At 36.6% G+C, this 27862-nt stretch overlaps 1 protein-coding gene across 2 annotated transcripts in view; it reads right to left on the bottom strand.

The window, feature by feature from the left end:
- Positions 1–27862, bottom strand: part of cpne5b (copine Vb) — a 106943-nt gene that overhangs the window by 42882 nt on the left and 36199 nt on the right. The window contains exons 6-8 of one of the 2 annotated variants that reach the window (XM_055026993.1): positions 27177–27216; positions 25290–25304; positions 21492–21568 (exon numbers count right to left, since the gene is read on the bottom strand). In XM_055026993.1, coding sequence (XP_054882968.1) covers positions 21492–21568; positions 25290–25304; positions 27177–27216 — 132 coding nt within the window. The remainder of the gene's footprint in view (positions 1–21491; positions 21569–25289; positions 25305–27176; positions 27217–27862) is intronic. The other variant, XM_055026994.1, reaches the window with a different exon arrangement.

The following is a 27862-nucleotide window of genomic DNA, read 5'->3' as shown; positions in this document are numbered from 1 at the left end:
AGTAATCCAGCACTCACAACAAACAATAATAAAGTCAAAATTCATCATGTAAGAAATGACAAACTCATGAGTCACTTCCTTCAGTCTGGCTTGGTTTGTGTTTTGCAGAATGGACTGAATTTGAATCAGAGCTATTTTCCCAAAGGAGGAGGAGTGCTCTGCAACATCTATTGCCTATTAACTTTCCAAATAGACTATCTAAAAATCACAGACAATCCAATATTACCGAGTGAGAAGAAGGATTACAAGTGTAAAGTGGATTTTGTTTCTGCAATTTTCCACTGACAAAATTTACCAGAGGAGGAAGAACTTGCCTCTTTTACAAAAGAGAAATGGGCAACTGTTTTAAGAATATACTATCAATTGCACAGTTTCAGTGATCACTTCTCTGCATTATTCAGGAGACAATCTGAGCATGCTTTCATGTGTCCAGGAAGCATAGATGCTTCTTCCGCATGGTCGGCTCTGTAACCTTTAAAACAGTGCATTCAAACAAACAGTGATGAGCAATGAAGCACAAACTCTCTAACACAATTACCATCTTCCCCAACTCCACCAAAGAAGGGGGGGCAAGAGAAGTGCTACTTTATTGCTATAAGGACACAAAGCCACCTGAGAAAACCACCTCCTCAATTACCCACTGCTGATTCCACAAAGCCTCAGCCATTCGGGGCCTCATTTGACTTTATTACAACCACTGGAGGGGCGGTGTCATTAATCAAACAGAGGCAAAGAGTGAGCGGCCACCCAGGAAAGAGGAGAAATGAACTGTGGAGTCTCTGTTCGAATTCTGCCTGAGAGAGAATGATGTGTGAGCCTGCATCCATCATGGAGCCTCGTCCACACCTGGAAACAAAGGGAGCTACCGCCTCGGCAAACAGATGTTCAGAAGATGTTAAATAAATGTCTGCATTTGATTTAGACGAAGGCATCCCAAGGTTGAGAAGTTTATTAGATGTCTGTGTCCCACCAAGTTGATTTAGTCGATGTCCTGTGACAGCGTCTTCATTGGCAAACTTTCACAGCAGATGACTGTTGAATATTAATTTTGCAGCCCAGACTCACGTTGCTCTCACTGAAGGGAGCCGACAGAAAATGCCAGGCTGATGTACATAAATATTTATATTGAAATGTGAGTGACAAAGTTGTGTCTTTTTCAATGTAATGTAATAAACTATGTCTATCTGATGGCTTACATTTCCAAACTACATATCATGTCAGTCAAAGTTTATTATTTACCAGAACTCAGACATGCAATTGTGGAGATGTTAAGAGAAAGGTTACAATAGATTGTAAAACAACATCTCAATTTATAAACATCTCACAGAGCACTGCACAGTTTGTCATTCAGGTTAGTAATGCAAACCGTTAATAACCCGAGAAAAAAAAGACACAATTGAACACCAACTTATAAATTTAAGTGTATAAATTTATGGCATGTAATTGAATTAAGTTTGTCAAACTTAATTTATTTCCATTTGTTTAACATTACAACTTGATAAACTTAACATATTTACTTGGATAAGCTTCATATGATTACTTGTAACAAATGCTTTTTTAGAGCTGGATCACTGTTTTCTTTTTAAGCAAAGCTAAAAGGAAAAAAGGGGGACATTGAGCTGTTAAATTTCAACGAGAACAGATGAAAACAATCATTGCAAATTTCAGAGTACATTACTTCTAAACCATCCTTTAGTTTAAAGCCCTGTGTAGAAAAGGTGAACATGGAAGGAAAAAACAGCCTGTTTTGGAAACAAATGACACCACAGGCAATTAGTATCGAAACAATGGCAGCCAATCTTTGTAATGCCTTGTTTTCCATCAACACTGCTGAGTCCACTAATTCGATTTGGGGGGGAAATCAATGTTATTTGCCAAAAGAGCTGCCTCCAAATGTTTAAACAAGCTGTGCTCAGTGCAAATGGAGTAACATGTTTCTCTGTTCAGTTGCAGTCCGGTGACCACAATGTTTAAAAGTTCATTATATAATATAACATAACTGAATGAAACTGTTGATCTTTCAAAGAAGACCTGAGTTTTCTTCATTTATAGCAAGAAATGAAGAAAATGCATGCCATCTTGACTTATAGCTGCAATTGAAATGACAAAGACAAAAAAATAAATAAATAAAAAATACCACTCTTCAGACAGATGGCTGAGCTTGGAGAGCAAGAGATGTGATCAGCTGCTGCCTGCTGGAAAAGGAATGGATTTCTGCACAGATATATTAGCCACTTGGGTATCAGTTCTGGGAGAGCCGCCGTACAGACAACAGCTCCCTTCCTGTACCAAAGCATCAGTGGAGAGGAAACCTCTTTGTCGTTTATTGTGAAATGGCTCTGCAGAGGTGGTCTGTAGAACTTTAGTGTCCAGATCTGGCTGGGTGGACAGAGTCAGGGTTCACACAAGAGAAAAATAAAGCTATCCATTTCAACGAGACACAAACACACCATGCTGAGGCATAAAGGCGGGAGTCGAACAGCACACAGGCAGAGCAGCTTTACTTTTTCTCATGAATCCGTCAAGTATCCACATGTTTCTTATAATCATTAAAAACAAAAATTAAATTCCTACTTAAAATGTATCATTCTCTTCATAATAGCCAGAGTGGATGCCAAAATCATTTGGAGTTTTGAGAGTGTATTCTTAAAAAATTGTGTAAATCTGAATGAAGGCAATACAAATAACCTAAAATCAGATTTTAATTGTGGGACACTTTTCTAATACTTTTTCCTTACATCCACTCTGGGACTTAAAGATATTTATTTTATTTTCCAAAAATTACTTTGAGATGCTCATAATATGTTGAAACACTGTAGATTGTGCACACATTCTTCTTCCCCACCTATGCAGTACTAATCAAAGAGTGAAATAATAAAAGGAATCAAGCAAAAAAAAAAAAAAAAAAAAAAAAAAAAACATTTGTTACTGCCAAAAATGTTGTTACTGACTGCATTATTTCCTAAACAGGACCATGCATTGCTCATCCCTTCTGTTTCACTGCTGAGTCATGTAAAGTCTAAGCACCTGTTTCCAGTCCTAACAACAAAAATGTTCATGCTGCCATCTGCTAAGTAGCTCTGGGTCATTAGGGACTAAACAAGCATCATTGTTGAAACAAAAACAGCTAAGCTGCATTTTAAAAAGATGTTTGTATTTCTTCCAGTGTCATAGCGACATGAAATCCAGAGGGACAGCAGTGTGGCTAGATTAATTCTACGTCCTGTCGCCCATTGCTCAGTCAAGGCCATATGTAGGACAGGAAGGCAACATGGAGAACAATGGACTGCGACATGTAGGCAAAAGAAAAGAAATCCTACCATTCAAAAGCTGTCACAATATGCAATACAAGTTATTCAAGAGCAATAGATAGGTAACCCTATTTTGTGAAACAAAGACACACAAACCCAGTCTGATCACGAGCAAATATCATTCCTTCATAAAACATCATGCACAGAACAATTTGCATTTCCTGACAGTTGGAAAAATTTTGTCAAAAGTTGTCATAAAGTTGTCACTGCAAACACCTGCAACAGCAAAACTGATGAGGTTTTCACTTCCAGGCCCTGTTTCTAGGTGGGATGTGTATTACTATGGCAAGGCATGCTTGCAGAGACACTCACTAATGATCGAGATGCCTGTCCTTCTCAGTCGGCCAGATCATTTGGCTGAGCTCAGCAAACAGAGACTCAATTTGCTTTCAAGCAGCTCCTACAATTTTGGCCCCATTTTGTAAAAAATCGACACATGATTAGAAGCACGAAGACACTGAAATAGAGTGTATTCTGATGTATGTTACACTAAAATCAGTTTCTTCTATATAACATTATAAGTTTATGTAAACATTACAGATGCATCATCTAATGTCATTATTAAGACATTGGCTAAATTTCATCTCAACAGGACCTGACCAGGAACCAGCTGGTCTTAAATTAAAAGATCCAGTCTTTTTCCAATCAGCGAACACACCATGTGTATCAGATGGTGCTGGCAACAATACTTTACACAACAATACTGGTGTGGTAGGTGTTTCTATATGGTATATATAATTTTTTTCATGTGTGCCCGTTGGAGTGAGTCTCTAGTTTTGGTGCATGAAATAAAAAAGCTTTCCCATTCCTGGGGACGTTGGGGATTTCAGCCCCATAAACAGTCATTTACTATTTTATATGTTAAAGAGAAAATCTTAGAAACCGCTCTAGCTCTTCTTGAAAGACAATATATTTAAATACAGTTGAGACCAGATACTTACACATGCCAAATAACAACACTCCTCTTTTCTTCTCCCAATCTGAAGTTAAATTAGACCGAGCGTCTAGTTTTAGGTGACTTAAAAATTTTGTTTTATCAGCCAAAATTTATGACTGACTTTTTGCATTAACCTCACCGTCACCGTAAATCTCAAAGAGAATATTTTTCTTTAAATTTGCTTTATGTCACAAGTACAATAGTTCGGCATCAAGTTTAATGATACATGAATGTTTTTCATTTTACCCACCCTCTACCAATAAAGATGTGAACGCTTGTAGCTGCAGATTCGACTTTTGTGCAAGTCATCAATCACATCGGAGTGAATTCAGATTAGAGCATGAATGTGGCAAAGCCAGTTGTTCATTTCTGAATGGTAAAGCAGACAATGCAGCTCTTGCTGCAACCCAGGAGCAAAAAGGACCCATGAAGAAAAATCATTATCTCTTGTGCCTCGGCCCTGTTACTATATATGCAAAATAGGTTGGCTTATGAAACTTTTAACTCCCCCGCCACAGTCTTTCACAATCAGATGTTTGCCTGGTCATCAGATAATTGCCTGTTTTGTTTTTAAAAAAGGTTTATGGGTAAAGCTGCTTTGTGCAGTAGCACAAAGCAGAAAATAGTTAACACCCACTTCAGTATTTAAGAATTTTCTATATTTTGTATTTTTTTTTAAACTTTTTTTAGGATATATAGAACTTACTTTTCTTTATTTTATTTAATTCATTCTGCCTTAGTATCTGGTTGATAAATAATTATATTTTCTTAGAACATAACATTTTTATTCTATGAATGTTTTGTGAGTGCAAATATTTTCACTGCTATATTATAGAAATAAGCATTCTATTACTCATACTGTCAGCTTAACAGGAGAAAATGTTGAATTTACTCAGGGGAAAACACACCATGCGCCTTTTATATAAGGGTTTCTTGGTTTAATTGAGGTTACACTTTGAATTGTGTATTGAGGTAAATGAGTCCAACATGAGGGCAAGACAACAAATTAAACTGAACAACCAGAGGGCTTATTATTCACATTGTTTTCCCAGATGTAATATGCAGAGGTTTTCTTTTGTAATGCATTTTCACCACTTAAACGGTTTTTTTGTTATTATCTTCGTTTCTCATGAAACAGAAACAATTTTCTCAATTTATTTTCTGTCGTGGATCAAATTGAAGAACTTCATTTAAGTTCATGCATGGCTGAAATCATATGTTTACTGACACTGCATGAAAGAACATCTGACAATAAATCTGACCAAACCTTTTCTGCTTTAGGTCAGTATAAGGAAAGCCTGAATTATTCCCATTTGCTAATTGTCATATTAAAGAGAGGAAATTTTTTTTTCTTAAATTTTATTTATTTATTTTATTTTTCTAATTCACAATTTTACACAATTTCCCCATGACTCCAAATACACCAAATATTGTGAATTGACCTAAAGCCTGAATGTTTAAGGACATGCTAATCTTAGTGAATTTACAATTTTGACTTTAAGGCAAAATAAAATCCTTTAAATTAATATTTTTTATCATTCTGGTATGTAACAAACAAGAACTGTGGTAATTCTAACTGAGTGAAAACAGAAAACCTTGGTCTAGTATAAGTTCAGATATTGAGAAAAACACAAGTGTCAGCCTCATATGTTGTTTCGGCTTTATAGTGTGTTTAGATACACATAATATCCACTCTAGAGCTTATTTTTGATTGAATGAAGAGATTAGTAACATGCAAAGTATTATTTTCTTCTCTTCTTCATTAAATCTGAGAGATTTAATTAAATTAGTTTCCCTGATAAACTAATTTATAGCTGAGATTTGATTTTTGCTCTGTTCGTGCATTAAAGGATCAATTGTAAACTAAATTCATATTTTGTATTTCAGTCAGTGTTGGGTGGATATGCTACTGCCATTTAGAGAGTCCAGAAGACAAACATGGAAGATGCTGAAGAAAATAAAGTTTGCATGCTCATAATATTCCACATCTTTTATAAAAGTCTAGAATATTAAGTCCAAATGTCAAGATGTACTTAAAAGAGGAGACGGTGTGGCATTTGTGAGGATCACACACAGACGAGAGAAAATAACATCTGCAATCCCATCACAGTCTTTGTTTTTTTTATTGGATTTTGCTACGGTGTTCTTGTTTTGTTAGTTTAGTGTTATGTTTTGTATTCTCTTTATCTGGCTTCTGCTTCTCTGTTCATTTTGCTTTTATCTCTGTCTGCACACCAGATTCTATTTTTCAAAGTATAAGACGTGTGGTCTGTCAGTCTTCTACATGTCTAGTCCCTTGTTTTTAGTGACTCTGCATCAGATCTTCATCCAAAGTTATTTTTCTGGCAATAAAAAAGAAGCTGCTTCACACACAACTCAAAACAGGACATCGTGTGTCAAAAGTATAAATGTGACCCTCAGGTTCCCAAACCTTTCCACCACCTTGAGATCTATGAAAACCACAAACAGACCTGAAAGACCATCCCTGGTGGAGTCCAATCCACAACTGAAACAAGCTTGACTTTCTACTGAACGTGCAGAAACAGCTCTTTAAAACTAATTTTCAATTGCCAATTCTACCAAAGGTCAACCCACAAAAGAGTCGTCTCCAACAGACATGTGCACTAAGTTTCAATCACCTTCTTAGCAGTTCCAGTCATGCAGGAGTCTGCAACCTGTGGCTACATGTTGCTTCTTCAGTTCTCCAATGAGGCTATTATTCCAACAGAAAAGAACAGTTTTAAAACACGAGGGAAACAAAACTTAGATTTTTCCATGTGTTTTCTCAAATAGAATCAAACCAGTGGAGCAAAAAAGAAACCTTCTTTCTTCTTTTGAGTTATGACATTTCTTATTACTTTCCATAAATATGGATATTTCATTTGTTCTTCTTTTGTAACTTTTTTGTATTTTTCTGTGATCTAAAATCAAATGATTTAAATAACAATGTGGTTGTTTGATCTTACTACAAAATTACACTTTACACAGTAGCTGCACAAACAAACTTATGAGTTATTTTTTATTTTGCAGCTCTTGACACTTTAAAGCAGGGGTGTCAACATCCAGTCCTCAAGGGCCGCTGTCCTGCAGTTTTTAGATGTGCCACAAGTACAAAACACTGGAATGAAATGGCTGAATTACCTCCTCCTTGTTCTCCAGAGCCTTGCTAATGATCTATTATTCTATTCAGGTGTGGTGCAGCAGAGGCACAACTAAAAGTTGCAGGACACCGTCCCTCCAGGACTGGAGTTTGACACCTCTGCTTTACAGTGTCAAAAGTAAGTGTAAAGTTTTGTTGGAGTAATAATGGCTCTTTGGATTGCAAAGGTTGCTGATCTCTGCACTGGAGTCAGGATCTGGCCCACTGTTCTAGAAACTATGAATGTCAATGGAAAAATCTAAACTTCTGTTTTAATAAAAGTTAATCTTCTCTTCATGTATGGTTTGTCTTTGGAGCCGAGTGTTCACTGAGGTCAACTCAAATATTAATAACCTTTTCATAGCATTTATATACATTTGATATTTGGTGGGAAATATTAATGCAAAAACATCAAAATAACTCAACTCATTTCTCTACCTCTAGATCAATTATTGTGTAACACTTTCAAGTATAGAGAAGGCAAAACCTGACAACTAGTAATAGATCATTTTAACCTGCAAATATCATAATGGAGCAAGCCATTGACTCAACTTCAGATCGAGTGAAAGTTCAGCTCGTAAATCAGCAGTGTCTAAATCAAACAAGGCATGTAAGAATGAAGTACTTCCTTACAAGAACAAAGCAGATTGAAGTGTCTCTGTTGCACAAAGCTACCAAAATAAATATTGTGCCATTTGTATTAGTAAAAAACACCTAAATTCATAACTACACTTTCCCAAATCAACAATAGTTCTCTGTTATTTGGACATCTTCCCCTTTGAAGTTAGCATTGGCCGCAGGTCCAGTTAATGATCCTGCAGAAAAGGGGTTGGAACCTCGCCCTGGTGAGCACATTTCCATAGAGCTCAGCATCTCTGAACTATCTGGTTCACTTCACCTGGCCCTGCAAACACAAGCTGCTCTGGGCACCGTGGCCGTCACTTTTCATCACAGTATCAAAGACTTCTCTGTCAGCATAAGAGCTGGAGGGGTTAGTGGAAATATATATATATATATTCCGCCCGTGTACATCCATCTTTCTTTATGAAACACTTTTTTGTCATTTTAAAAAAAAGGAAAGCAAAAATTTTCAGTGTGTTTTTGTAGGGTAATTTATTTTTATCTTATCAAAATAAAAAAAGGAAACAAACTTATATTTCTCATGTCCGCAGGATATCAGTAACATTGTCCTCATTAAGATGTCGTAGATTAAACAGCACTTGACACAGGGAGTAATTTCTTTCTAATTAGTCAGGTGTGACTCCTTGGTCCACAATGTCTCTTCTCTGTCCACAGTTCAGTCTCCATGGCAACCAACAACTGTGCATCCCACCAATTTTATTACTGAATGGATTTTAAATCAGACATTTACCATAGCAACAGGATATAGGTTTCACAGCTGAGTGAGTGCTTCGGCGTTTGGATGGAAAGGTTTTAGTTGCCAGCACTTCCAGCATGTCCAACTAGAATTTAGCAATGTTGCCAGGGAGCCTGTTAATAACAAAAATAGAGTGGTCTTCTAGGTGCAATTATGTGTTTTGGGTTTTTTTTAACAGGAAAAGGCAGCTGTAGAATACAGACCAGCATTAAGTTGCACTAGACTCATGGCTCAGCTGCACCCTGAAATCATTCCATAACTCCAACAAGGTCAGCTCAACTTTACCAGAGTTTTAGTTATAATAAATTACACAGTTTCCATGTGAAAAATATTCTAGCACACCCTCCTGCTAACTGACCATCTGTCATCTACACCCACTTTTCCTTGCAGAGTCGCGGTGGAGCTGGTGAGAGGTGGGGTACACCTCGGACAGGTCGCCTGTCCACTGCAGGGCGACAGAGAGACATGCAGGAGAAGCAAACATGCATAAAGACACTTCTACCTAAGGGTAATGATTTAGAGGAAGCAATTAAGCTCAGAGGCATTACTTTAGACTGTGGGAGGAAGCTGGAGAACCTGCAGATAACCCAACCATGCTGATGGAAAACTTGCAAACTCCATGCAGACAGACTCCAGGCCTGAATTCCAACCCAGGAAATTACTGCTGAAAAGGACCAGTGCTATGCACTGTTTGACCATGCATATTGTTTAAGTAGTTCCAATGACAGAAAGATGGAACTTAGTAAGACGAGACAGAGCGACTCCTTCAAACCTTAACAGTAAGAGCTTTAAGCAAACACAATTCAAGCTGACTTTTAAGCAGCATTTTTAAAGTCTCTAATTAAATCAGTTTTACAGTATCCTATCCAATCTTAAAAATAACAGTCTGAATGTTATTATTCTAAATTAAAATTGTTTATATTAAAAAGAAGAATAAGCCTATTACCTTACCACTTATTTCCTTCATTGCACCAATAAAGATCACATTTCTCCTGTATCAAGTATTTGTTTTATAAGGGTTAAAATCACTTTAAAATAGACAAATGTTCCTCGTTTACAGCTAATTACTATCACTAAGACCAAGGGAGCAATTGTCTTAGGCAGAGCATAGTCATTAATTTGATATTTAATTAAGATAATGGCAGCTAAAATGTAAGCTAATAGTTTTCTAAACACATTACTATTGGAGTGAAATAATTTTCTGTTGAGCTTTCTATGAAAATCTTTTTATATAAGTTGCATTTCTTAAAACTTGTTCTGCAAAGATATCATTAGTAATAGTATAATCATACCCACTGTATAATCATGTAAGTGTCTATTAAAAGTCACTTCATTAATTACTTTTATTTTCAGCTTTTTAAATATCAGTGTTGTGTTCAACCTGTCTCCATTGTTTACTAGAGGATTGTTCTTAACACCTCAAGCATGTTGGTATTGTAACAAAAGCACAGGTTTAGCTGTCTTTTGTTCTCTTACCTTGTCAGAATTTGTCTTTTCACCACAAATTTTCTCTGCCTTTAGATTTATAATACTGAGGATAAATTCACGTTCCTTCAAACTTCGTCCGATGTGACAAATGTACTAGAGGAAAAGGAACACCCACTTATAACTTCACTGAATATCACTCCAGAAAATCTGAACTATCCCTTCTAACATCAAGCCCTAGTCTCAGCACATCGCAGAAACATTATGCTTGCATATATACTTATGCATATTTGAATGTAATCAGTAAAGTAGCTAATGTACTGGAGCAGCATGGTTGATAAAGACATTTCAGTGCATTTATCTTTCACAAGCTCATGTCATCACACCACAAGCTTGACAGGGGTGTTGCTGTTGCTGAGCTATTCTTAGATATTGGCTGTAAGCAGCAAGTTGACTTTAGTTTCTAAAACATGTTTTAAGTCTTCAAGTCTTTAGACATTTAACCTCCTCTTTGATGTTCTGTTTTATCACAAAACTTTCCTTCCAATACCACTTTGTCACCTGATTCTGTTGCACTTACTGCTGATCTAACTATACACTTAGAAGACAAAGAAATAGCTATGACCCTATAAAAAAACCTAACACCCCATCAACCCAGAGCTTTAAACCAAACAGACAGCATGGGAAGAGGAAGAGGTATTCATGTGGAAAAGAAGCCCTCCAGTGGTAATTACACTCCCAGCCATCATTCTTTCCTGACCACTAAAACAACCCCCTGAAGGATATGAGGCCTATACCCTATATTTACTGTATGATACTTTGTCTCCAGAGAAACCAACACCTGCAGTGTGTTCATCTCAGCAGATAAATTTATTTTGCAACAGCCACCCAGGCCACCAATCAAGAGTTCCCCCGAGAGCAATCAAAGCATTGCCACCGGCTCAGGAGGAATGCGGTTTAATCTGAGGAGAAAGTGTATGCGCACATGTGTGGGAGAGATAAAGAATGGTTTCTGAGAAGGGGAAAGTATAAGACAGTATGACAGAATAACAGTCAGAATCAGGTGAGTGTGGTTCCTTTGGTAGTCATGAATAGCCACTGAGGCTTTTCATAACTGTGGCTGAGCTGAGGAGCTAATGCAGTTAGTTTGTGATCTCTGTGGGCATGTTTTGAGCAAACATGTGTGAGCACATCTGTTGGCAAACAGAAGTCCCTTTGGTGGAAGTGTTGCTGCAAATGTAAAATTTAATGTTCCCAAGGCAAACAGTATAATCTTGAGCAGTTTTTTTTTTTTTTCCCCAGGCATGCCATACATGCATAAGCTTCAACACCTAGGAAATATCACATACAGAAGGTATCACCAAAAACTGTGAAAAACAGTTTTTTTTTCTCATTGCCTGTTTGTGTGGATGGGCATATTTCAGATAGTCCTAATGCAGCCCAGCAGGGTGAAGCTTACAAGGTGTTCTGAAATTTTATGTTAAGTAAGTGAGAAACAAAGAACTGAGAAGAAAATCTAAGCAGCAGCACAGATATTCAGTCTACAGGGAAGTTCAAATTGTTCTATTATCTGTGTCTCAATGAAAGAAAAAAAAAATTAAGGTCATTTTATGAAAAATACTTTGTCCAAAACTTTTATTAAAAGTGCCACAAACAGCAGTTTTTTCCACCTTGTAGGTCATATTTATTGTTAAAACACAGAAGGCAACCCAACCAAAAGAACCACAACTGCTTTTTATTACAGAACATGCTTGATGATGTTAAGTGTGGCACAATAATCTGTACGCTTGGCAGAGGTTACAGAGAAATTCCCCAGTAGCAATCACTGAGTCAAAACCAACTTCATTCTCGTTGGCAGTGTGATTGAGATTGACGACTCATAAGTGTCAGGATGTATTACTGTTTCCGTAAAGATAATCCAGCATGAAGAGTGCTGTGCTGACATAGACATCTGAAAGAAACTTCATGCATCAACATATTGAGTGCTGATCTAGATCTTGTAGTGGTTGGTCTGTGCCCCCAGACAACATCACCAATTCTAGACTAGAAGGAATTGGTGAATCGAAATGTAAATAATGTGGAATTGAACCCACAGCTGTTCACATGTAAGAAAACTATTCTTCCCTTTGAACCAGAGTTGCTCAGGATTTGGATAATTTTGATTATTGCTGTGCAAATAGTAAGCGAGACTTGGCTTCTTGTATTGCTATGAAAAGTCTCAGGTTGGTAGTTTAAAGTATTTTCTTTTTTCCAAAATGTCAATCGTTTCTCTCTTTTCCAAAACATTGGGGTAAAATTTTGTATTTCCAAAATATTAACTGCAAACTAGTCAAGGTGCTTCAAGAAAGGATATAAAGAGAGAGAGAGAGAGAGAAAGAGAGAGAGAGAGAGATTTTACCCTGGAACAAATCTAAAAATTGGGATTTGAAGAAGAAACACTGAGATTTTGTTCAAGAGCTCCTCAACTATCCAGCCAACAGCAGTGTTTAAATGCATGTCATTTGTTCACAGGGACTGATAGACAAAAATTATTTTGACAGAAAAATTTATGTGGAAATTTGGTTTGTTGTCAGGACCAGTGGAGAATTTCAGAGCGGCAAACAATCGATCTGGTTTTCCATTGTTCATTCATAAGATACTGTCATTGTGTTTTAAAATAATGACTCCCTATAACGTGATAATGTTACTGGTATTCATTAGAAGCAGTGTTCAAATCACCACCAGGAGAGGACACTACTGTAACTAAATGTCTTTATAGGAGATCACAGGAGAACAGGAAGATACTATCATACAGTGATCACTCATCTCTGAGTGCAACTTGTAAACAAACTATTTTTCTTGACAAAAAAGGCCTTCAAATGGGAACATGCTGACTCAACACATCACTTATTGGAGACACAGAAAAGTATAGACTCTTATTTTCTCCATGCAAGAAAAGTGGGTGAGATTTGTGAAAGTGATGAGGGCAGACTTCTTGTCTCCCAACAAAAACTGTCTATTCAAGACAGATTTTGCCCCAGGATTATGAAACACTTGGGAGCCTGGCTTCAAGCAAAGCAACAGTTCAGTGCTGATAGATGAGGACGCAATATTCCTTCATGACGTTAGACAGCTTCAGGGGACTCAGTGGTCAGACTACTGAAGTAAACACAAAGTTATTTGAGAGTTATAGTTATTTAAGTTATTTAAGAGCAAAGTTTTCCAGGTAAAAAATGTGGTATTTGGGGTATTTTGCTATGTTTTTTATTCCAATCAGTAGTACAACAATACAATAGCATGTGTATATATAGGTCATGTATTTAACTAAAGCAATAAACAGTCTACAAAAGTCCCTATTGCATGGTTAGATACAGTGGGTAGGCACGTTAGTGACTAGTTTTTCTTTTTGTCAGTACCTTTGAAAAGTCATTTTTCAGGAACAAGCAACATGTTGTAGTAAAACAGTAGGTGGACCAGAACTTGAGAATAATATTGTATATCACCAGCTGCATTAGAGTAGTTTAAAGACTGAAGAGTAAAAAAAACTTTTATGAGTGAAAAAATAAGTACTTTCAGCTTTTTCCATTAATTGAACAAGTAGCTGACTGGAAGTATTGGTGTAAATCTTTAACTTATGAACGCACCCTTGGGATTTCAGAAGAAAAAAAAATACATTTTTAAAATTTTATAATGTATTGAACAATATAAATCAAATGTGGGCACAAAATCCAAAGACATTTGACCTTTCACAGTTTATACATTACAGCTTAACTCTTAAAAACAAAATATCAAAGATCTAAGAATCTTTGGTTGCAAATGAATAAAGAAAGCAAAGATGGTCCAAACCTTTTAACATCAAATAAGTCTAAACTGTGGCTCTTGTTTTCTTTCCATACACCTAGATGTCCTACCTTTGCATGGATGCTTCTATTGACATTTAAAACTATTTTCCCTCCATTTCCCTGCTCTGCTCTAGTAATCTCCCCTGACAGTCACTGAATGCGAAAACTAGTAAAAGGTCACAAATGGTAAACCACTTTTTTCTCCCCATTTTTTAAAAATACTTTTGGCCTTTTAAATTGAAATCATTATTTTTTTTAAAGCTGAATATTTATAAATCAATCAACATAATTGGCAATTCTCAATGTATTGGCTGCATATTCTGAAGAGTTAGGCATTTTGTTGGATTTCTAAACAAAGACGGCCAATGTAAACATGTGATAATGTATGAGGCAGTGAGAGTAAAGTGATCTTGTCAATCAGTGTTGAATCCCAGATGGAGCCATCTGTGTCCTCTGGCATTGATCAAGCTGCTCAGGGGAAACACGCTGTTTGAGTTTTATGCTTCCTTCCAACTTTGAAGCTACACAGTTAGAATATTTTTTTCTGTAAATAGAAATTAAAAAATAAAGATTAATTCTGTTTTCATTTGTTGCTTGTGCTGTTCTTCATCAAGACATTGTCTATGTTAGATTGTAATCTTCATTGCACAGTTTCAGATTTGCTTTTGGGAGGTATTCTTTTTGCCAATGAGAATGATTCAGATTGGGTTTGACAAGTGAGAATAGTCTTACATATAGCCCAGTTCTTCCCATGGCAAACCCTTAAAAAATTCAAGTTATTCTCTGTTTTGTCTTGGTGCCTCAGAATTAATACATTTACAATGATGCCCAGATGTTCTATGGATCACTGTTAAAAACGTCCTAATCGAATCATTTACAGGTATAAGCAATTTTATGTGCAGAACTGCAGAGTCTCCATATAAACAGGAACATTAAGCCATCATTGTCATTCAGCTTTTTCTTCAACATATCTAGCAATCCAGCAAATGACTAGCAATTCTGCTGGGCATAATGACAGGCTTGTAGCAAACACATTAGAACACAATGCAAAAAGTTAATTTCCCTTTTTATATCAATGTTTTTTTTTTTTTTTTTTGCAGTCACATTACAACAGAATCATCAACAGAATGCTAAGTTATCCCATGGGATGTGCAGATAATTGAAGGCTTGTTTCTTATGGTAATATAATGGCCCATATTTTCATTTCACATTACGGAGGTGTTTACTCTAACTGCTGGAAAGCGGTTTTGTTTCCCTTCATCACTGAGCCGCACAGACACCAGGCTCTCTGACCAGCCTCTTAACAACAACTGCTCTGAGTAATTATGAGTCACAAGGCGCAAAAAAAAAAAAAAAAATCATCCTCCATTCTTCAAAACCAAATTACAGGCACACTGTCACCCTGTCAGTTTGATCATAAATGCCATGTCAGCAAGTGGGATTCCACTGATAGACAAAGCATAAACCCACGCTGAATCAACTGCTAGCTGCCAAATGTTTTAGTCTTTAGATATATCATGAAAAGTCACAGGCCACTGGAGACAGTCACTCAAGATATGCCAGACCAGCTGTTATTCTACCGTCCTGAAAAAACTTCCTGCAGATTAAAAAAAACATTTTGTAAACCACAAACTTTGATATTAAGCGTTTCTGTTATAGAGCAACACAAACCAATGCTGTACTACTTTGTGAACATCCACTCCAGTCTCAAATCCTGCAGCATTATGTAAAATCAACTTTTGCCATATTTATATCATGCTATAATGATTCCCTCATCCAAAACACACCTGGAGGATAGTTTTAATTCATGCATGCTTAAGGAATCCCTGAATCTCCCATGGCAGTCATTCAGGAGTGCCTAATTGCTTGCTCTCACAAAGCGTCGCCATGTTGCACAAAGCTCCTCCAAGCTGAGTTTCTGTCTCACCGACCATCTCTCCTCCATGCCTCCCACACTCAGCTCCACCAGACTAGTGGCAGTCCATTAGCAAGCACCTGGTAAAATGGCAAGTCTGCTGAGCTTGTCATGCAAACTACTTCTCAGTCCAATGCTCCAGAAAATGTCTAAACAGCATGATGAGAAGCATGGCTGTGATGAGGTACTGAAAACCAATGGTGGGAAAGACCATTGAGTTTCTTCAAAAGACAAGTCAAATTATTTTAAGCTATGTTTGAGATATAAAGCATTTTTTCACAACTGATGGTAAAAGAGTAATTTGACTCTAGTCATCTCAAATTGTAATATGTTTTCTTGTTTTTTGTGTTTTAAGGCTTACATACAATATCTGTTTAATTCTTTGATCAGTCGTCCTATTTTTAAAGAGCTTATAAATAAAGTTGAACTCAGCTTAGCTAAATTAATTTAGTTTCTAACCTAAATAAGTGAGAGTTATGAGTGAGTGGGAAACAGAGCTGCCTTTTGTTGGAATAGAAAGTTTATGTCACTTTGCCTATTAAACATAAAAGCGTTTACTTGTATAATCGAAATTACAATAAAGAAAAAAAAAACAAGAAAGCGCTGTCAAATCTGAAGCAGTCATGAAAGAGCAAAGTGCCTTTCATCTTCACATGAAACAAATGTCTTGTTTGGCGGCTCGCCTCTATCTTTCTCTTCCTGTCAATCCCTCGTTTTCCATGGCACACTCATGTACACACTCAGATTTCTGAAGTAATTTGTTACACTAAACATTTCATGAAGATGCAAGGAATATAGATTAGCATAAAAAAAAATTGTCAAGAAAATGTAAAATTAGACAATTGCTGAGCAGAGAATGCAGCCAGTAATTAAAACTGTTATCATATTGTTTTTATATTCCACTTGTTGCTTAAATGGACAGAGAAAGTTGTTGCAGCTCCTTACACGAGGATTCATTCCCCTCATATTGTTTTCAAATGTCATTATCACAACCATTAACTTCAGTATAAGAAAAGTTCACTTGAGAGAGAAGATAATTTTTGTGTTTCTTTGATCATTTTGTGGAGAAAAACTAATATGTGAACACAGTGTTGGCAGAATCATGCTGTGGAGATACTTTTATTCAGCAAGGTCAGAGGATCCAGTCAGAATTAATGACATTATTGCTATAAGTTTTATTATATTGCTATAATACTGTTGCATATATTACAAATTATATTGCATATAAAAGCAATACATATTTAATACTATGAATACTTCATTCAGTTTGTTAGCTCAGCAAAGTTTTCTAACAGTAAGAGAAACCCAAAGGTATATATTATAGTCTCTTCATCCAATATGTCTTTTCTCTTTTTGCTGAATGAGTCAATGTTTTCATGGAAATAGAATCCATTATAAGGAGTTGTTTACAATCCTTCAGCTGAGCCAGATGATGGTGGAAGTCTGAACAAATTAGTCAGTATCTTAATAAAACCTTGACTTTATAGGGCTGGCCTTTCTTCTTTTGTTCAATTTACTGTGATTATTCACATATAATTATGATGGGAATTGAAAAGGCCCAGGCAACGTTCCTATGGAGGGTTTGGATTTAAAATTATTTTTCTGTTTACCAGAACATTTTTTTTTCTGGTAGGCAATGAGAAGATGAATATAATAAAAAATTATATAAGCTGAGCATCTGTTAAAAAAAAAACAACACAATTTGACTCTTATAATTTACGCTTTAACATTAATATGCTAAAAATATATATTAAAAAACTTTTATATTAGCAGTCAAACTTTTCTCGTAATTATGAATCGTTTTCCTTTTTTGCATGTGATCACAGGTGTTTCAAAGACTGAGTTTTGATGATGTGTTGAACGTCTTTGGGGTTCAAAGCTCTCCTTGCTTTTTTAGAGCTCTTTTAGCTCTTTGCATAAACTGCCAAACAGATTCGAGTGAGGAGTAGCGCTGTCAATCCTAGGCATTAAGATTACTTTCACTCAAAAATGAATGAATAGGTAAGGTAAGACCATACCGGCCAAAATAAAATGATATTTTACACCTACTATGCTGGGCTACAAATAATTTGGAATTTAGCTGACATTAATAAAAAATGTTTATCTCTTATTTTCTTTAAATTATAAAGCTATTCCAGGAAACAAAATCCTGGAACAGAGTACGCTATATTTAATTTTGTCTGATAGCTAAGTTCTTAGTTGATATCTACGCAGATTTTGCAGTGATTTAATATTTAGAGTAATAGTGTCTCAAACGTCCAACAAAAGAAATTTGAAAATGCAAGAAGAAATCGCTCTTCTGAATGTTGCTTATCTATGGATTAAATAGATTTAATACTGAAGTGGTTTTCAGCTTAATACAGAGAATCTGAAGCTAATTTATAATGTGTATTGTCTTCTGTGTAAATAATGACTCAAAAATGGCAGAATGAGAGTCATGAATATAATGTTGGAGCACCAATGTTGAGAGAGATGGTGCATGAATGTGAACAAAGCCCAAACAATTCTGACTTGTCAAAGACTTGTTTGGATCAGTTTTTTGTAAATATTTGAATGCATTAATTTAGATTAAACTTCTTCATTCAGAGAGGTTTATGGACTGGCTACCTGTCAAGGGCGAACCTCACCTCTCATCACTGGAGACAGGCACCAGCTGCCCATGTGACCCTGCTAGGATAAGCATGCAGGGTGGAGCGAAGGAGCCTAAGATCAGATAGATGTTGGACAGACAAGCAAAGGGAAGGACAAATGGCGGATGGACAAACCGATGGATGGATGGCATAAATGGATGGATGAACAGAAAAACTGGGGTGAATCTTAGGCAACCAGACAAATGGATGACAATGACAATTTTATAAATGTTGTACCAAAAAATTATTGATTGACTGACGAATTTACATGATTCTACATCCCGGTATTTAGTCCTTCATGGAGAACCTTTTCCCCAGCAGTTTTATTTTTCTGTTATTGTTTTGTTACTGATTGGTTTACTATTTTCAAAGAAATATTAACAATTCATATCAATTGCATTCCATTTATGATTGATTGAATGACTGAATGATTGAATAATTGAATCCAACCACAAGTATTGTCAGGCAGTCTCTGGTCTCCAGTTTATTTCAGCTCCTTTGTGCCGAGTCGTCACATTTGCTGGACATTCATTCCTCAAATTCTGCTGCTATTTTCCTTTCTACTCTGACATTTATGTGCATCCCTGACTGCTCATTAATGTCACTCTTTGAACAATTACAGAAGCCTATTTCTTAAATGACAACCACAATGCATGCTGCCTAATTAAATAAGCCATAATTTGTAAAAGACCAAAGCCATTATGATTAAAATTAAAGACAATAACAAAGGGCAAAATTAAAATTCATTTATGTGCCAATAAAGCAAAGTGCAGAACAGAACATAAAAAGAAGATAAGAAGCTTAATGCCTAAATAGTATTTTAAACAGAATATTTCTGAGGGCAATGAAACAAGCAAATGTATCTTTGGTGCTACTTTTTTTATGATTTTTGGATTTAAGCGTAAGGGAGATGTTGCCCTGGATTTGCACTAGAATACCAACATTTAGGTGACAGGAAGCATGTCATGCAGACGATGGGTTTTAGTGTTTGATGTATTTATGAGCAGGTGGAAAGAGAAAGCAGAGAAATGGTTGAAAAACAAACAAATGGTCAGAAGCACTCTCCCACTGGCTCTGCACGGTTCAGGCAAAATGCTTTTCAATTTTCACACACTGAAATATGAATCATCCTTCGATACGACATGAAACAAACACAAGCAGGGAGCATATCTACCACTGCTATGTCAGGCTGTATGTGTGTGTTTACTGCTCCTCCACCCCAGTGAAATACCCCTTCTCTCATGTGAAACACAGCATCTTGTGAATAACTTGAAAAATTGCATATCTACAGTTTTACACTGTCCAGAGTTCATATCTGTAATGTAGATGAAGAAAAATGTTTAACACATCCACCAAACTCACACACTCATTCATCAAACAGCTGAATGAGGCTGAGACGAACAATGGATTCATGAAACTATATTTATTTACAGTCATTACCAGCCTTGAAAAGTACACAGAACAAAGTGCATGCTGGTATTTCAAAGGCAGGCTTGCCCTACATATGTGACAGAAAGGTTGAGAAGGGAATCTTGTTTTAGCATTTTTGGCTGTGCAGCTTCTCACCATGGGGGGGGGTTCTTCTTTGTAAGTTTTTTTTTTCTGATCGTTTTGTTTGTGTGATTAAAAGCTGTCATAAAAACACAGTCTGGCAAGCAGTTGGGTTATCTCTCAGCTGCAGAGTCAAATTGAAAGAAATGACTTGTCAAGTATTGCATTTTGTTTTTGTTGAACCATTTCACACAAATTCTGAGTTTAAAATAAATTTCAGCTTGACACCTGAAATTGCATTACTAAGGTTTATCCTCTCACTGATATTGATATTGCTGAAATCCCTTAAGGTAGGGGTACCGCCCCCCGGGGGGCGTTCAGAGGACAGCAGGGGGCACTGGCGGAAATTTTAAAAAAAGGGAAGTGCTGAGATTCTTTTGGGGGATGTTTGCTCAAAGGTAAATTTCACACCTTATATGCACAACAACACCAGTTTACAATTTGAGCAACTTGCTGAAACAGTATTGTGTAAAATTAAAACATGCTTGGCTGCAACTGTGTCAATGGTAGCTCTTCTTCTCTTTAGTGTTTCTGTTAGCTTATTGGCGCAGCTCCGCGGTCCTGCTGCTGAAATGAGAAATATATGGCCTTCAAATGTAACTCGATCTGTGTACAAATTATTGTACACAGCTCTGCTTTTATGAACCATTTGTTATGAACCAGGAACTCTGTACTAACTGGGACACTTACAAATTCTTAAGGGGATGCAGATAACATATTCAGAAGCAAGTTGCGTTGAACTGGGTGCAGTCTTAGTTAGACTTCACCTGAAGTGCACAGTAGTCCAGGACACTAATGCTGATGTTGACAGTTGACAGATGTAGAAAAGGCAGATCACAGGATGCCCCATTAACGCTCCATTTTGTAGGGCTTGTGTAAGAGCACAGGCGGGAAAGACGAGCTGTAATTTAGGTAATTTTGTTCTACGCTTCTTCCTTTTCTTTAATGACAATAATTATCTGTGGAAAACATCTGTAAATGTGTTGTCTTCTTCCTGACTTCCTTTTTCTGGTCTGATCAGTGTCTTTTCCTCACATCTCTGTCTTAATCACCCATGTTTATTTTCTCCAGTCTTTCTTTACCCTCTCTTTTTTCTTTATCTCAGTCTCCTTCTGTCTCTGACTCAGGTTCATTCCTCCAAAATTAGCATATGCTTTCTTGAATTTCTACCCACATTTCAGAGAAAATTAAACCGAGTTCCTAAAATGTACACCCAAAGTAATCCTTATGGCTGATTTTATACATTTCAATAAAAATCACTACGTTCGCTTCCAATATATTTTTTTTCTTCTGTTTTGACTCCCCTTTTTAGCACAATACACCGTTTTCTAATCTCATTTGGAGTCAGAGAGCTTGAGAAAAGTAGCACAAAATTTGTACTCACCCCAGTGGTTTTTCCAGTCGACTGGCTGGTGATCCAACGATCTCCCCGAGAGTGCAGAACATCTGACCTAAAAAGTCCTGGAGGGAAGCAAAATTGAAAGTTGAAAAGAAAAAAGGAGGAAGAGCAAAATTCTGGAAGCAAGCAGAAAGAGAAAAATTAATGTTTATACTTAGGGACTGACTTTCTCCAGATTTCATGCAAGTGACAATCTCGAGCACTGGTTTCTTCCAAAGAACTTGTATACTTGTGTTCATTCAAATTTTGCAGACCAAACCAAAGTTTAAAATGTGCCTTGCACATCAGGCATTAATTCAGAGTGTGACATTTTCTCACACCATGAGTCAGTAACTGATCAAACCAGTTTTCAGTTTTTAATTCACCATCAAACATTTGTTGTTGGGGATTATGTGAAGAGGGAAAAATTAGAGTGGTTAACTTCTTCAATAAACTTAAGAAGCAGATTTTTTTTTTTTTTTAGTTAGGCATCTTTAGTTTCCCATCCCTAAACTAAAACCAGTGCCTTCAGAAGTCACATTAATTAACAGAGTCCTCCAGCGCGTCATTTATTTACAGCCTGATTACTCTTTACAGCCTGAAAGCTCTTGAACATTTCTTGCAGACAATTAGTAAGCAAACAGACCGTGAAGACAAAGAAACACACCACACAGGTCAGGAATGAAGATGTGGAAAGGTTTAAGGCATGGTTAGCTTATGGAACATCACAAGCTGTATTGAAGGACATTGTGCAATTGATCATCTGAAAATGGAACAAACATGGAAGAACTGAAAAACTGTCAAACCTGGCTATCGACATTTACTGACAGGCAGGGTAGGTAGAGTGTCAATTAGAGAGGCAGGTACTTTGGAGGAATTAAAGACATTTGAAACTCAAGTAAGAGAAATTCTTATCCCACCTAAATTCTAGTGCAATTAAGAAAATAGTGTTTCAAGTATCTCCTACAAACTCCATCTATTGTTGGAAAAAAGTAAGTAGGACACAAGGCAAACATGTGGAAGGAAGTGCTCTGATTAGATTAGGCCAAAGTTTAACTCACTGGTCTACATGTAAAAACTTACGGCATGTAAAAAACTAACACCGCACACCCTGCTGAAGACACAATGCCCACACGGAGGTGAAAGCATCATGCTTTGTGTGTGCTTGATTTCAGCAGTACAAGCTGGTCAGAGTTGATGAAAAAACTGATGGCACTAAGTACAGTAAGGGTTCACCTTTCAGCATCAGAGAAAATCTACACAGACAGACAGAGTTGCAATTCAACAGCTTAGATCAAGTCACTTTCCTGCAGTAGACTTTCCAAGTCAAAGTCCAAACCTAAATTCAACTGGTAATATGTTGCATGACATGAAATGTGAGGTCTACAGAGGCTTTCTGTCAGAACTATCTACTTTGGAAAGCTGCTATGGGCAAGAATTTTAATCTCTAGATGTGCAATGCTGATAGGAACAGACTGCACATCTCTTTTTATATTGCTGGTCGGTACAAGGTTTAGACAAGTTTTAGACATGTTTTCAACACTTGTGGTGTCAGAAATCTTTGGTTCTTCAAATCAAACTATTATTATTTTTTTTTTGTATTTGGGGCCACAGTGTTTCAGATGGTAGGGGTTTATCGTGTAACCAGTGTATTACCAGGTCAAATCCCGGCTCCATCAGTCACCACTGTCACCGTGTGACTGCGTCCATGAAGAAGGAGATAACTGACTGTAAAGTAAAGCACTTTGGAGTACTCTGACTTGATGAAGAACTATACAAATGCTTCATCAAGTCAGAGTACTTGAGGAAGCACTCCTATCCAAATAAAAATAAAACAGTTTGAAGGATAATAGAATGTGTAAAAAGCTGGAAACAAAGGTCTGAGTATTTTTGCAAAGTGCTGTGTCTACAATTCCACACTTATTGTGTTGTCTTACAATCAATATTACTGTTAACTCCTAAAAATTAAATTTGGTGAGAAAAATTAAGGTTTAGTGAAATCAAACACCACCAAAATCTGTTAAACTGACAGAATAATCAAAGGTCAAATGTAGCCCAAACATCTCCTGTAAAATATATATAGTAGTTGTTGTAAGGGCTATTAAATGTTGTGACTGTTCACAAATGATCAAGTGTCTATGACACTGTGAAATAATTTGGAGTGCAGCAGGTGGTCAGATGAGCAATGTTTGCAACAAGGATTGACCAAGAAAGGGAAAGCAATCGATGAGACTCGTCAAGAAACAAGTCCCAGTTTTACTTCTGACATGCGGCATTTCAGTTTGGTCAATATCTATTCTCTCAGTTTTCAGATTACCTGAGTATTATGTGTTATTTCAATAGATAGAATAGAATCATAGTCCAGGCCCAATTTATTATGGTCAAGAGGAAAAGTTTTATGCTGCACAAAGGTGCACTTCACTCCCAAAACATATGTTTTCCAAGGATGCAGAGCATCAGTTTTCCACATGAAAAAAGTAACAAATAAGTGGCACAGAGTACACTGATGTGTATACTGACCATTCTGGTATACCATAAAATGTAAAAATGGAAAAAAATCAAAAACTATGTCCACAATAAAAAATAAAACTTGCATTGTCTAATATGTTTGTTGAAATCTTCACTGTTTACCCATGTGGGTGTCGAAAAAAATTTGCCTATATGCTCCTGCACAAGTTTAATATTTGCAAAAATGCTTTATCTACACCTGAAAAAAATACAGGCAGAGTAAAACCTGCAGTATGTTAGCTCCCAGTGGCAGAATCATGTGAACTCATGCAGATGTTTGAAACCCAATGCCAGGATTAAACAGTCCCCAATTCTTACCATTTGAGGCAAAATGGTAAAAAATTAATCCCACTGAACCTGGTGCTTTGGGTCTTAAAAACAATTGTGTTTGTTAAATTGTTTTCCAACAAATGTAAATTCATATGAGACAGATAATTTGATGAGTACTGAACTTTAACCTGTTGCTACTGTGACACAGTGAGAAACAACCTGCAGTTGACCTTTCAGTTTGTTTCTTCATATTGAACACCACAGCTGTTTCACTGACTTGAAGTGAATACCAGGACAAACGTGTAAAAATAGTGAAACATTATGTTCCATGATGTAAAGCATGACCCAATATGAGTGTTACACATGGATCGAGATTTCTTAGATAAATATTTTCTGTTGTGAAAATGTTCAAACCCCTTGAACTTTTCCATAAACCTCCAAGTAATCTGTTGTGGTTTTACTGTTTGACAAAATGTGAAAGACTCCAATTGGCATAAAATCTTTGGCAAGGCATCACATGTCCTTATCAGCAAAGGTTTCTCAATGATCACTTCAGCATTTGCAGGATAGCTGGAGAATCAGACTTGGAATTTGGTTTTTATTTTGCAAGGTGAAGCAATACAAACCAAAAGTCCTTAACTTTGGCCTTGGTAGGCAGGGCCCACTAAATAATTCATCGTCATCCAGAAATGTTTTACATTTCACAGATATCTCTGCTCCAGTCCGCCTACTGATTGTGGTCCCTGTAAACTGTTGATGCCTGTGGCATGTCATCATGGAAATACTTTTTTCTATTTATAAATTACAATAAAGGAAAAAAAAAAGACTTGACAGTTACATTTTGTTTTCCCAAACACTGTGTCCTGTGTGTTTCTCTCTGGGGATTTGGAGATATTCAGTTGGCTTGCTTTGGTTTTCAGGTGTTCTAGCCTAATGACTGACACAGTCGTTCCCTCTGAGAGACAGATCATTAATGTGAGACAGAAGCCATGCAGTGTGAGTGTGAGAGGAGATGCAGGAACCTACATTGAGTTCTGCGGGCTTCCAGAAAAGTTGGGCGGCAGCAGCAACAACAACGACAGCAACAACAGTAACAACAGAGCACATCATATACCAAGGCACAACACTATGGCAAATACCTAAAAACTCCTGCTTAAATTGACACCATGCGGAGGAACCAAGACACGGAGCTCATCACAGGTGGAGCTAATGATGGAAAATGCAAACCCCCGTTATCCAAACACATCAAATAATCATTGACAATGATTATTTTTGCTCCAAACTTTTGTCAATGCTTTCTGTTACCAGTTTCCAGTCCTAAGTAAAAGAAAATCACAGCTCATGTGCTCCTAGTGCAAGAAAATCACATGAAGTGTAGCCTGTTGCACTGTTTAAAATGGAAACTCAAAATCAAAAGCATTGCACTATCAAAGTTTTTCAACTACCCTGCCACTGGATGGATACTGTAACAACTCAAAAAAGACAGTGGGATAGATATGGGTCTAAATGATCATTTAATAGAAGGGACAGTAGTTAACAGTAAACACAAATGCCATTAAAATCTAAGCCTAACAGTGACGGTTTTTGAAATGGATGAAAGGCCTCTCTGCCCAGGGCAGCACAATGTCAGGAGCGCCGTGAGGCAAAAGAAAGAGGAAACTCTACAACCCATTACCCTCTTCCGTTCATACACACTCACACGCACCATCCCCATTGCCAAACAAGCGGTATTGACTGTTTGCATGTTTGCACCTTCTGTGTCAGTCACAATGTGAGGTGAGACTAATAACATTGACCTTTGTGTTGGATTTACAACTTGTGGTTCTGTCCTAAGTTAAATCATTATTTCAATGTGTTTTCAGGAAGCCTTGACTATCTCTGGTTGCATATCGATATATAATCAGGTTGTTGGGTTATTCTGCTTACAGCACAGTCTGATTCAACAAATCAGCATGAACATTTTTGAAAACACAAAAAATCTTTCAATGCTCTCACAATATTAAGAACACTGCATATTGAGACGAGTATAAAGAATCATAGACTGATCAATCATGGATGTATTTATTCTACAGTAATCCCAGAAGTTCAAAAAGTGTTTATAAATTGTGAACATAGTGTGGACATGACAGATGTGTTAAAACTACTTTTTACACTTGTTAGATTTTGCCATGTAAAAGAATGAGAGCAAGATTAATTATTTATCTGAAATAGTTTTATGTAGTAAGGTATTTTGTTGTCTTTTCATAATGTTTGCAAGGCATTGAAGCTGTTGATTTGAAATTTGCGTTCAATGTCATTTCCTTTGTGTTTTAAGGGATAACTTTAAGTCTTTTTTGTCATGTTTGCAAAGAATATTTTTATTGTAATGTTTGATGTGGATCCAAGGAAGAATTATCTCTAGTAAAGCAGGGACTAATGGGGGTTGTTTGATAATAAAAACAGATCAATAAGATTTTTCTCTTCTTGTTTTTCAATTGGACACAGTGGAAAAAATTTCTTTCCTTACCAAATCGGCTTTTTGTTTTGAAAAGTAGAAAGAGGGTCTCACCCGGGGCATCATTCATGCAAGAACCGCCACTGCCCAACAAGATTGTATAAAAACAGAAGAATTAGATGCTTTTTCCAGCATTTGGATGCATGCAAAATCAGGCAAGTAAGGGGTTTGTTTTATTCCATCTTCGGGAAAAAATATCATGCTGCAAGCAACACCCACTCAAAACGTGCAGATAACAAAACAAAAATAATAATATGACTATTTCACAAGTTGACTACAGATTCATCAAGTTAAATCAAGCATTGACAAGCACTACATTTTATCTGTTACAGAGCATTTCAAGCCAGTAGTTCAGATTTTACTCTGGATTTGCTTCATTTTGTCTGTGGTTCAAGGTTAAATTAAAAACAAGCACTCACATGTTTGGACAGGTCTGGGCTTTTAGAGTCCACATCATATCTGAGAGAGAGGAAAAAAAATGACCAAAGCAGAACTTTTATTAGAGAAAATATGAACAAGTATTTAATTTAACATACTCTCAAACCAAAAACAACATGGAACTACAAAGGACTGCAGTCGCTAGAAATAAAATAGACGGTGTCATTTGTGCCATGTGCTTTATTAAATTTTAGTCTTTGGTTTTTGTTTCTGGTAATTTCAAGGTAATGCCGTCACAAAAAAATCAAATGAAGAAAAGAGACAACTCGCTGTGTAAAAGTGCAACTTGAAACTAATAAACCAAAGAAAAGAAGGAAACACAAAGACAAATACATCATATTTTAATGTGCTAAACAGAAAACCAGTCTGTTTGATATGGTGACCAGTATCAATTCAGAAGAGGCCAAATGAAAAGAACCTGGATCTGAGTATCTTTTCTGATGTTCCCATTTGTGCTGCTCAGTAATTAAGGATGGGCTCAATCCAACCTTTATTTCCTGAGAGGTGAACCTAATCCGATTTGCATGTGAATATAAAACAATGAAAGTGAGGGAAGGAGTGTATGTGATGGCCAATATCAAACATATGACCGAAACAATGGATCCTTTTTATTCAGTAATCAGGTGTGATTTATAATGTCGCATAAATCCTCTTATTTATGTGACGT

This window comes from Poeciliopsis prolifica, unplaced genomic scaffold, assembly GCF_027474105.1.
Source record: "Poeciliopsis prolifica strain line A6 unplaced genomic scaffold, Auburn_PproV2 SCAFFOLD003, whole genome shotgun sequence".
In the NCBI taxonomy this organism is placed as follows: domain Eukaryota; kingdom Metazoa; phylum Chordata; class Actinopteri; order Cyprinodontiformes; family Poeciliidae; genus Poeciliopsis; species Poeciliopsis prolifica.
This window is presented reverse-complemented; position numbering and strand designations above follow the sequence as displayed.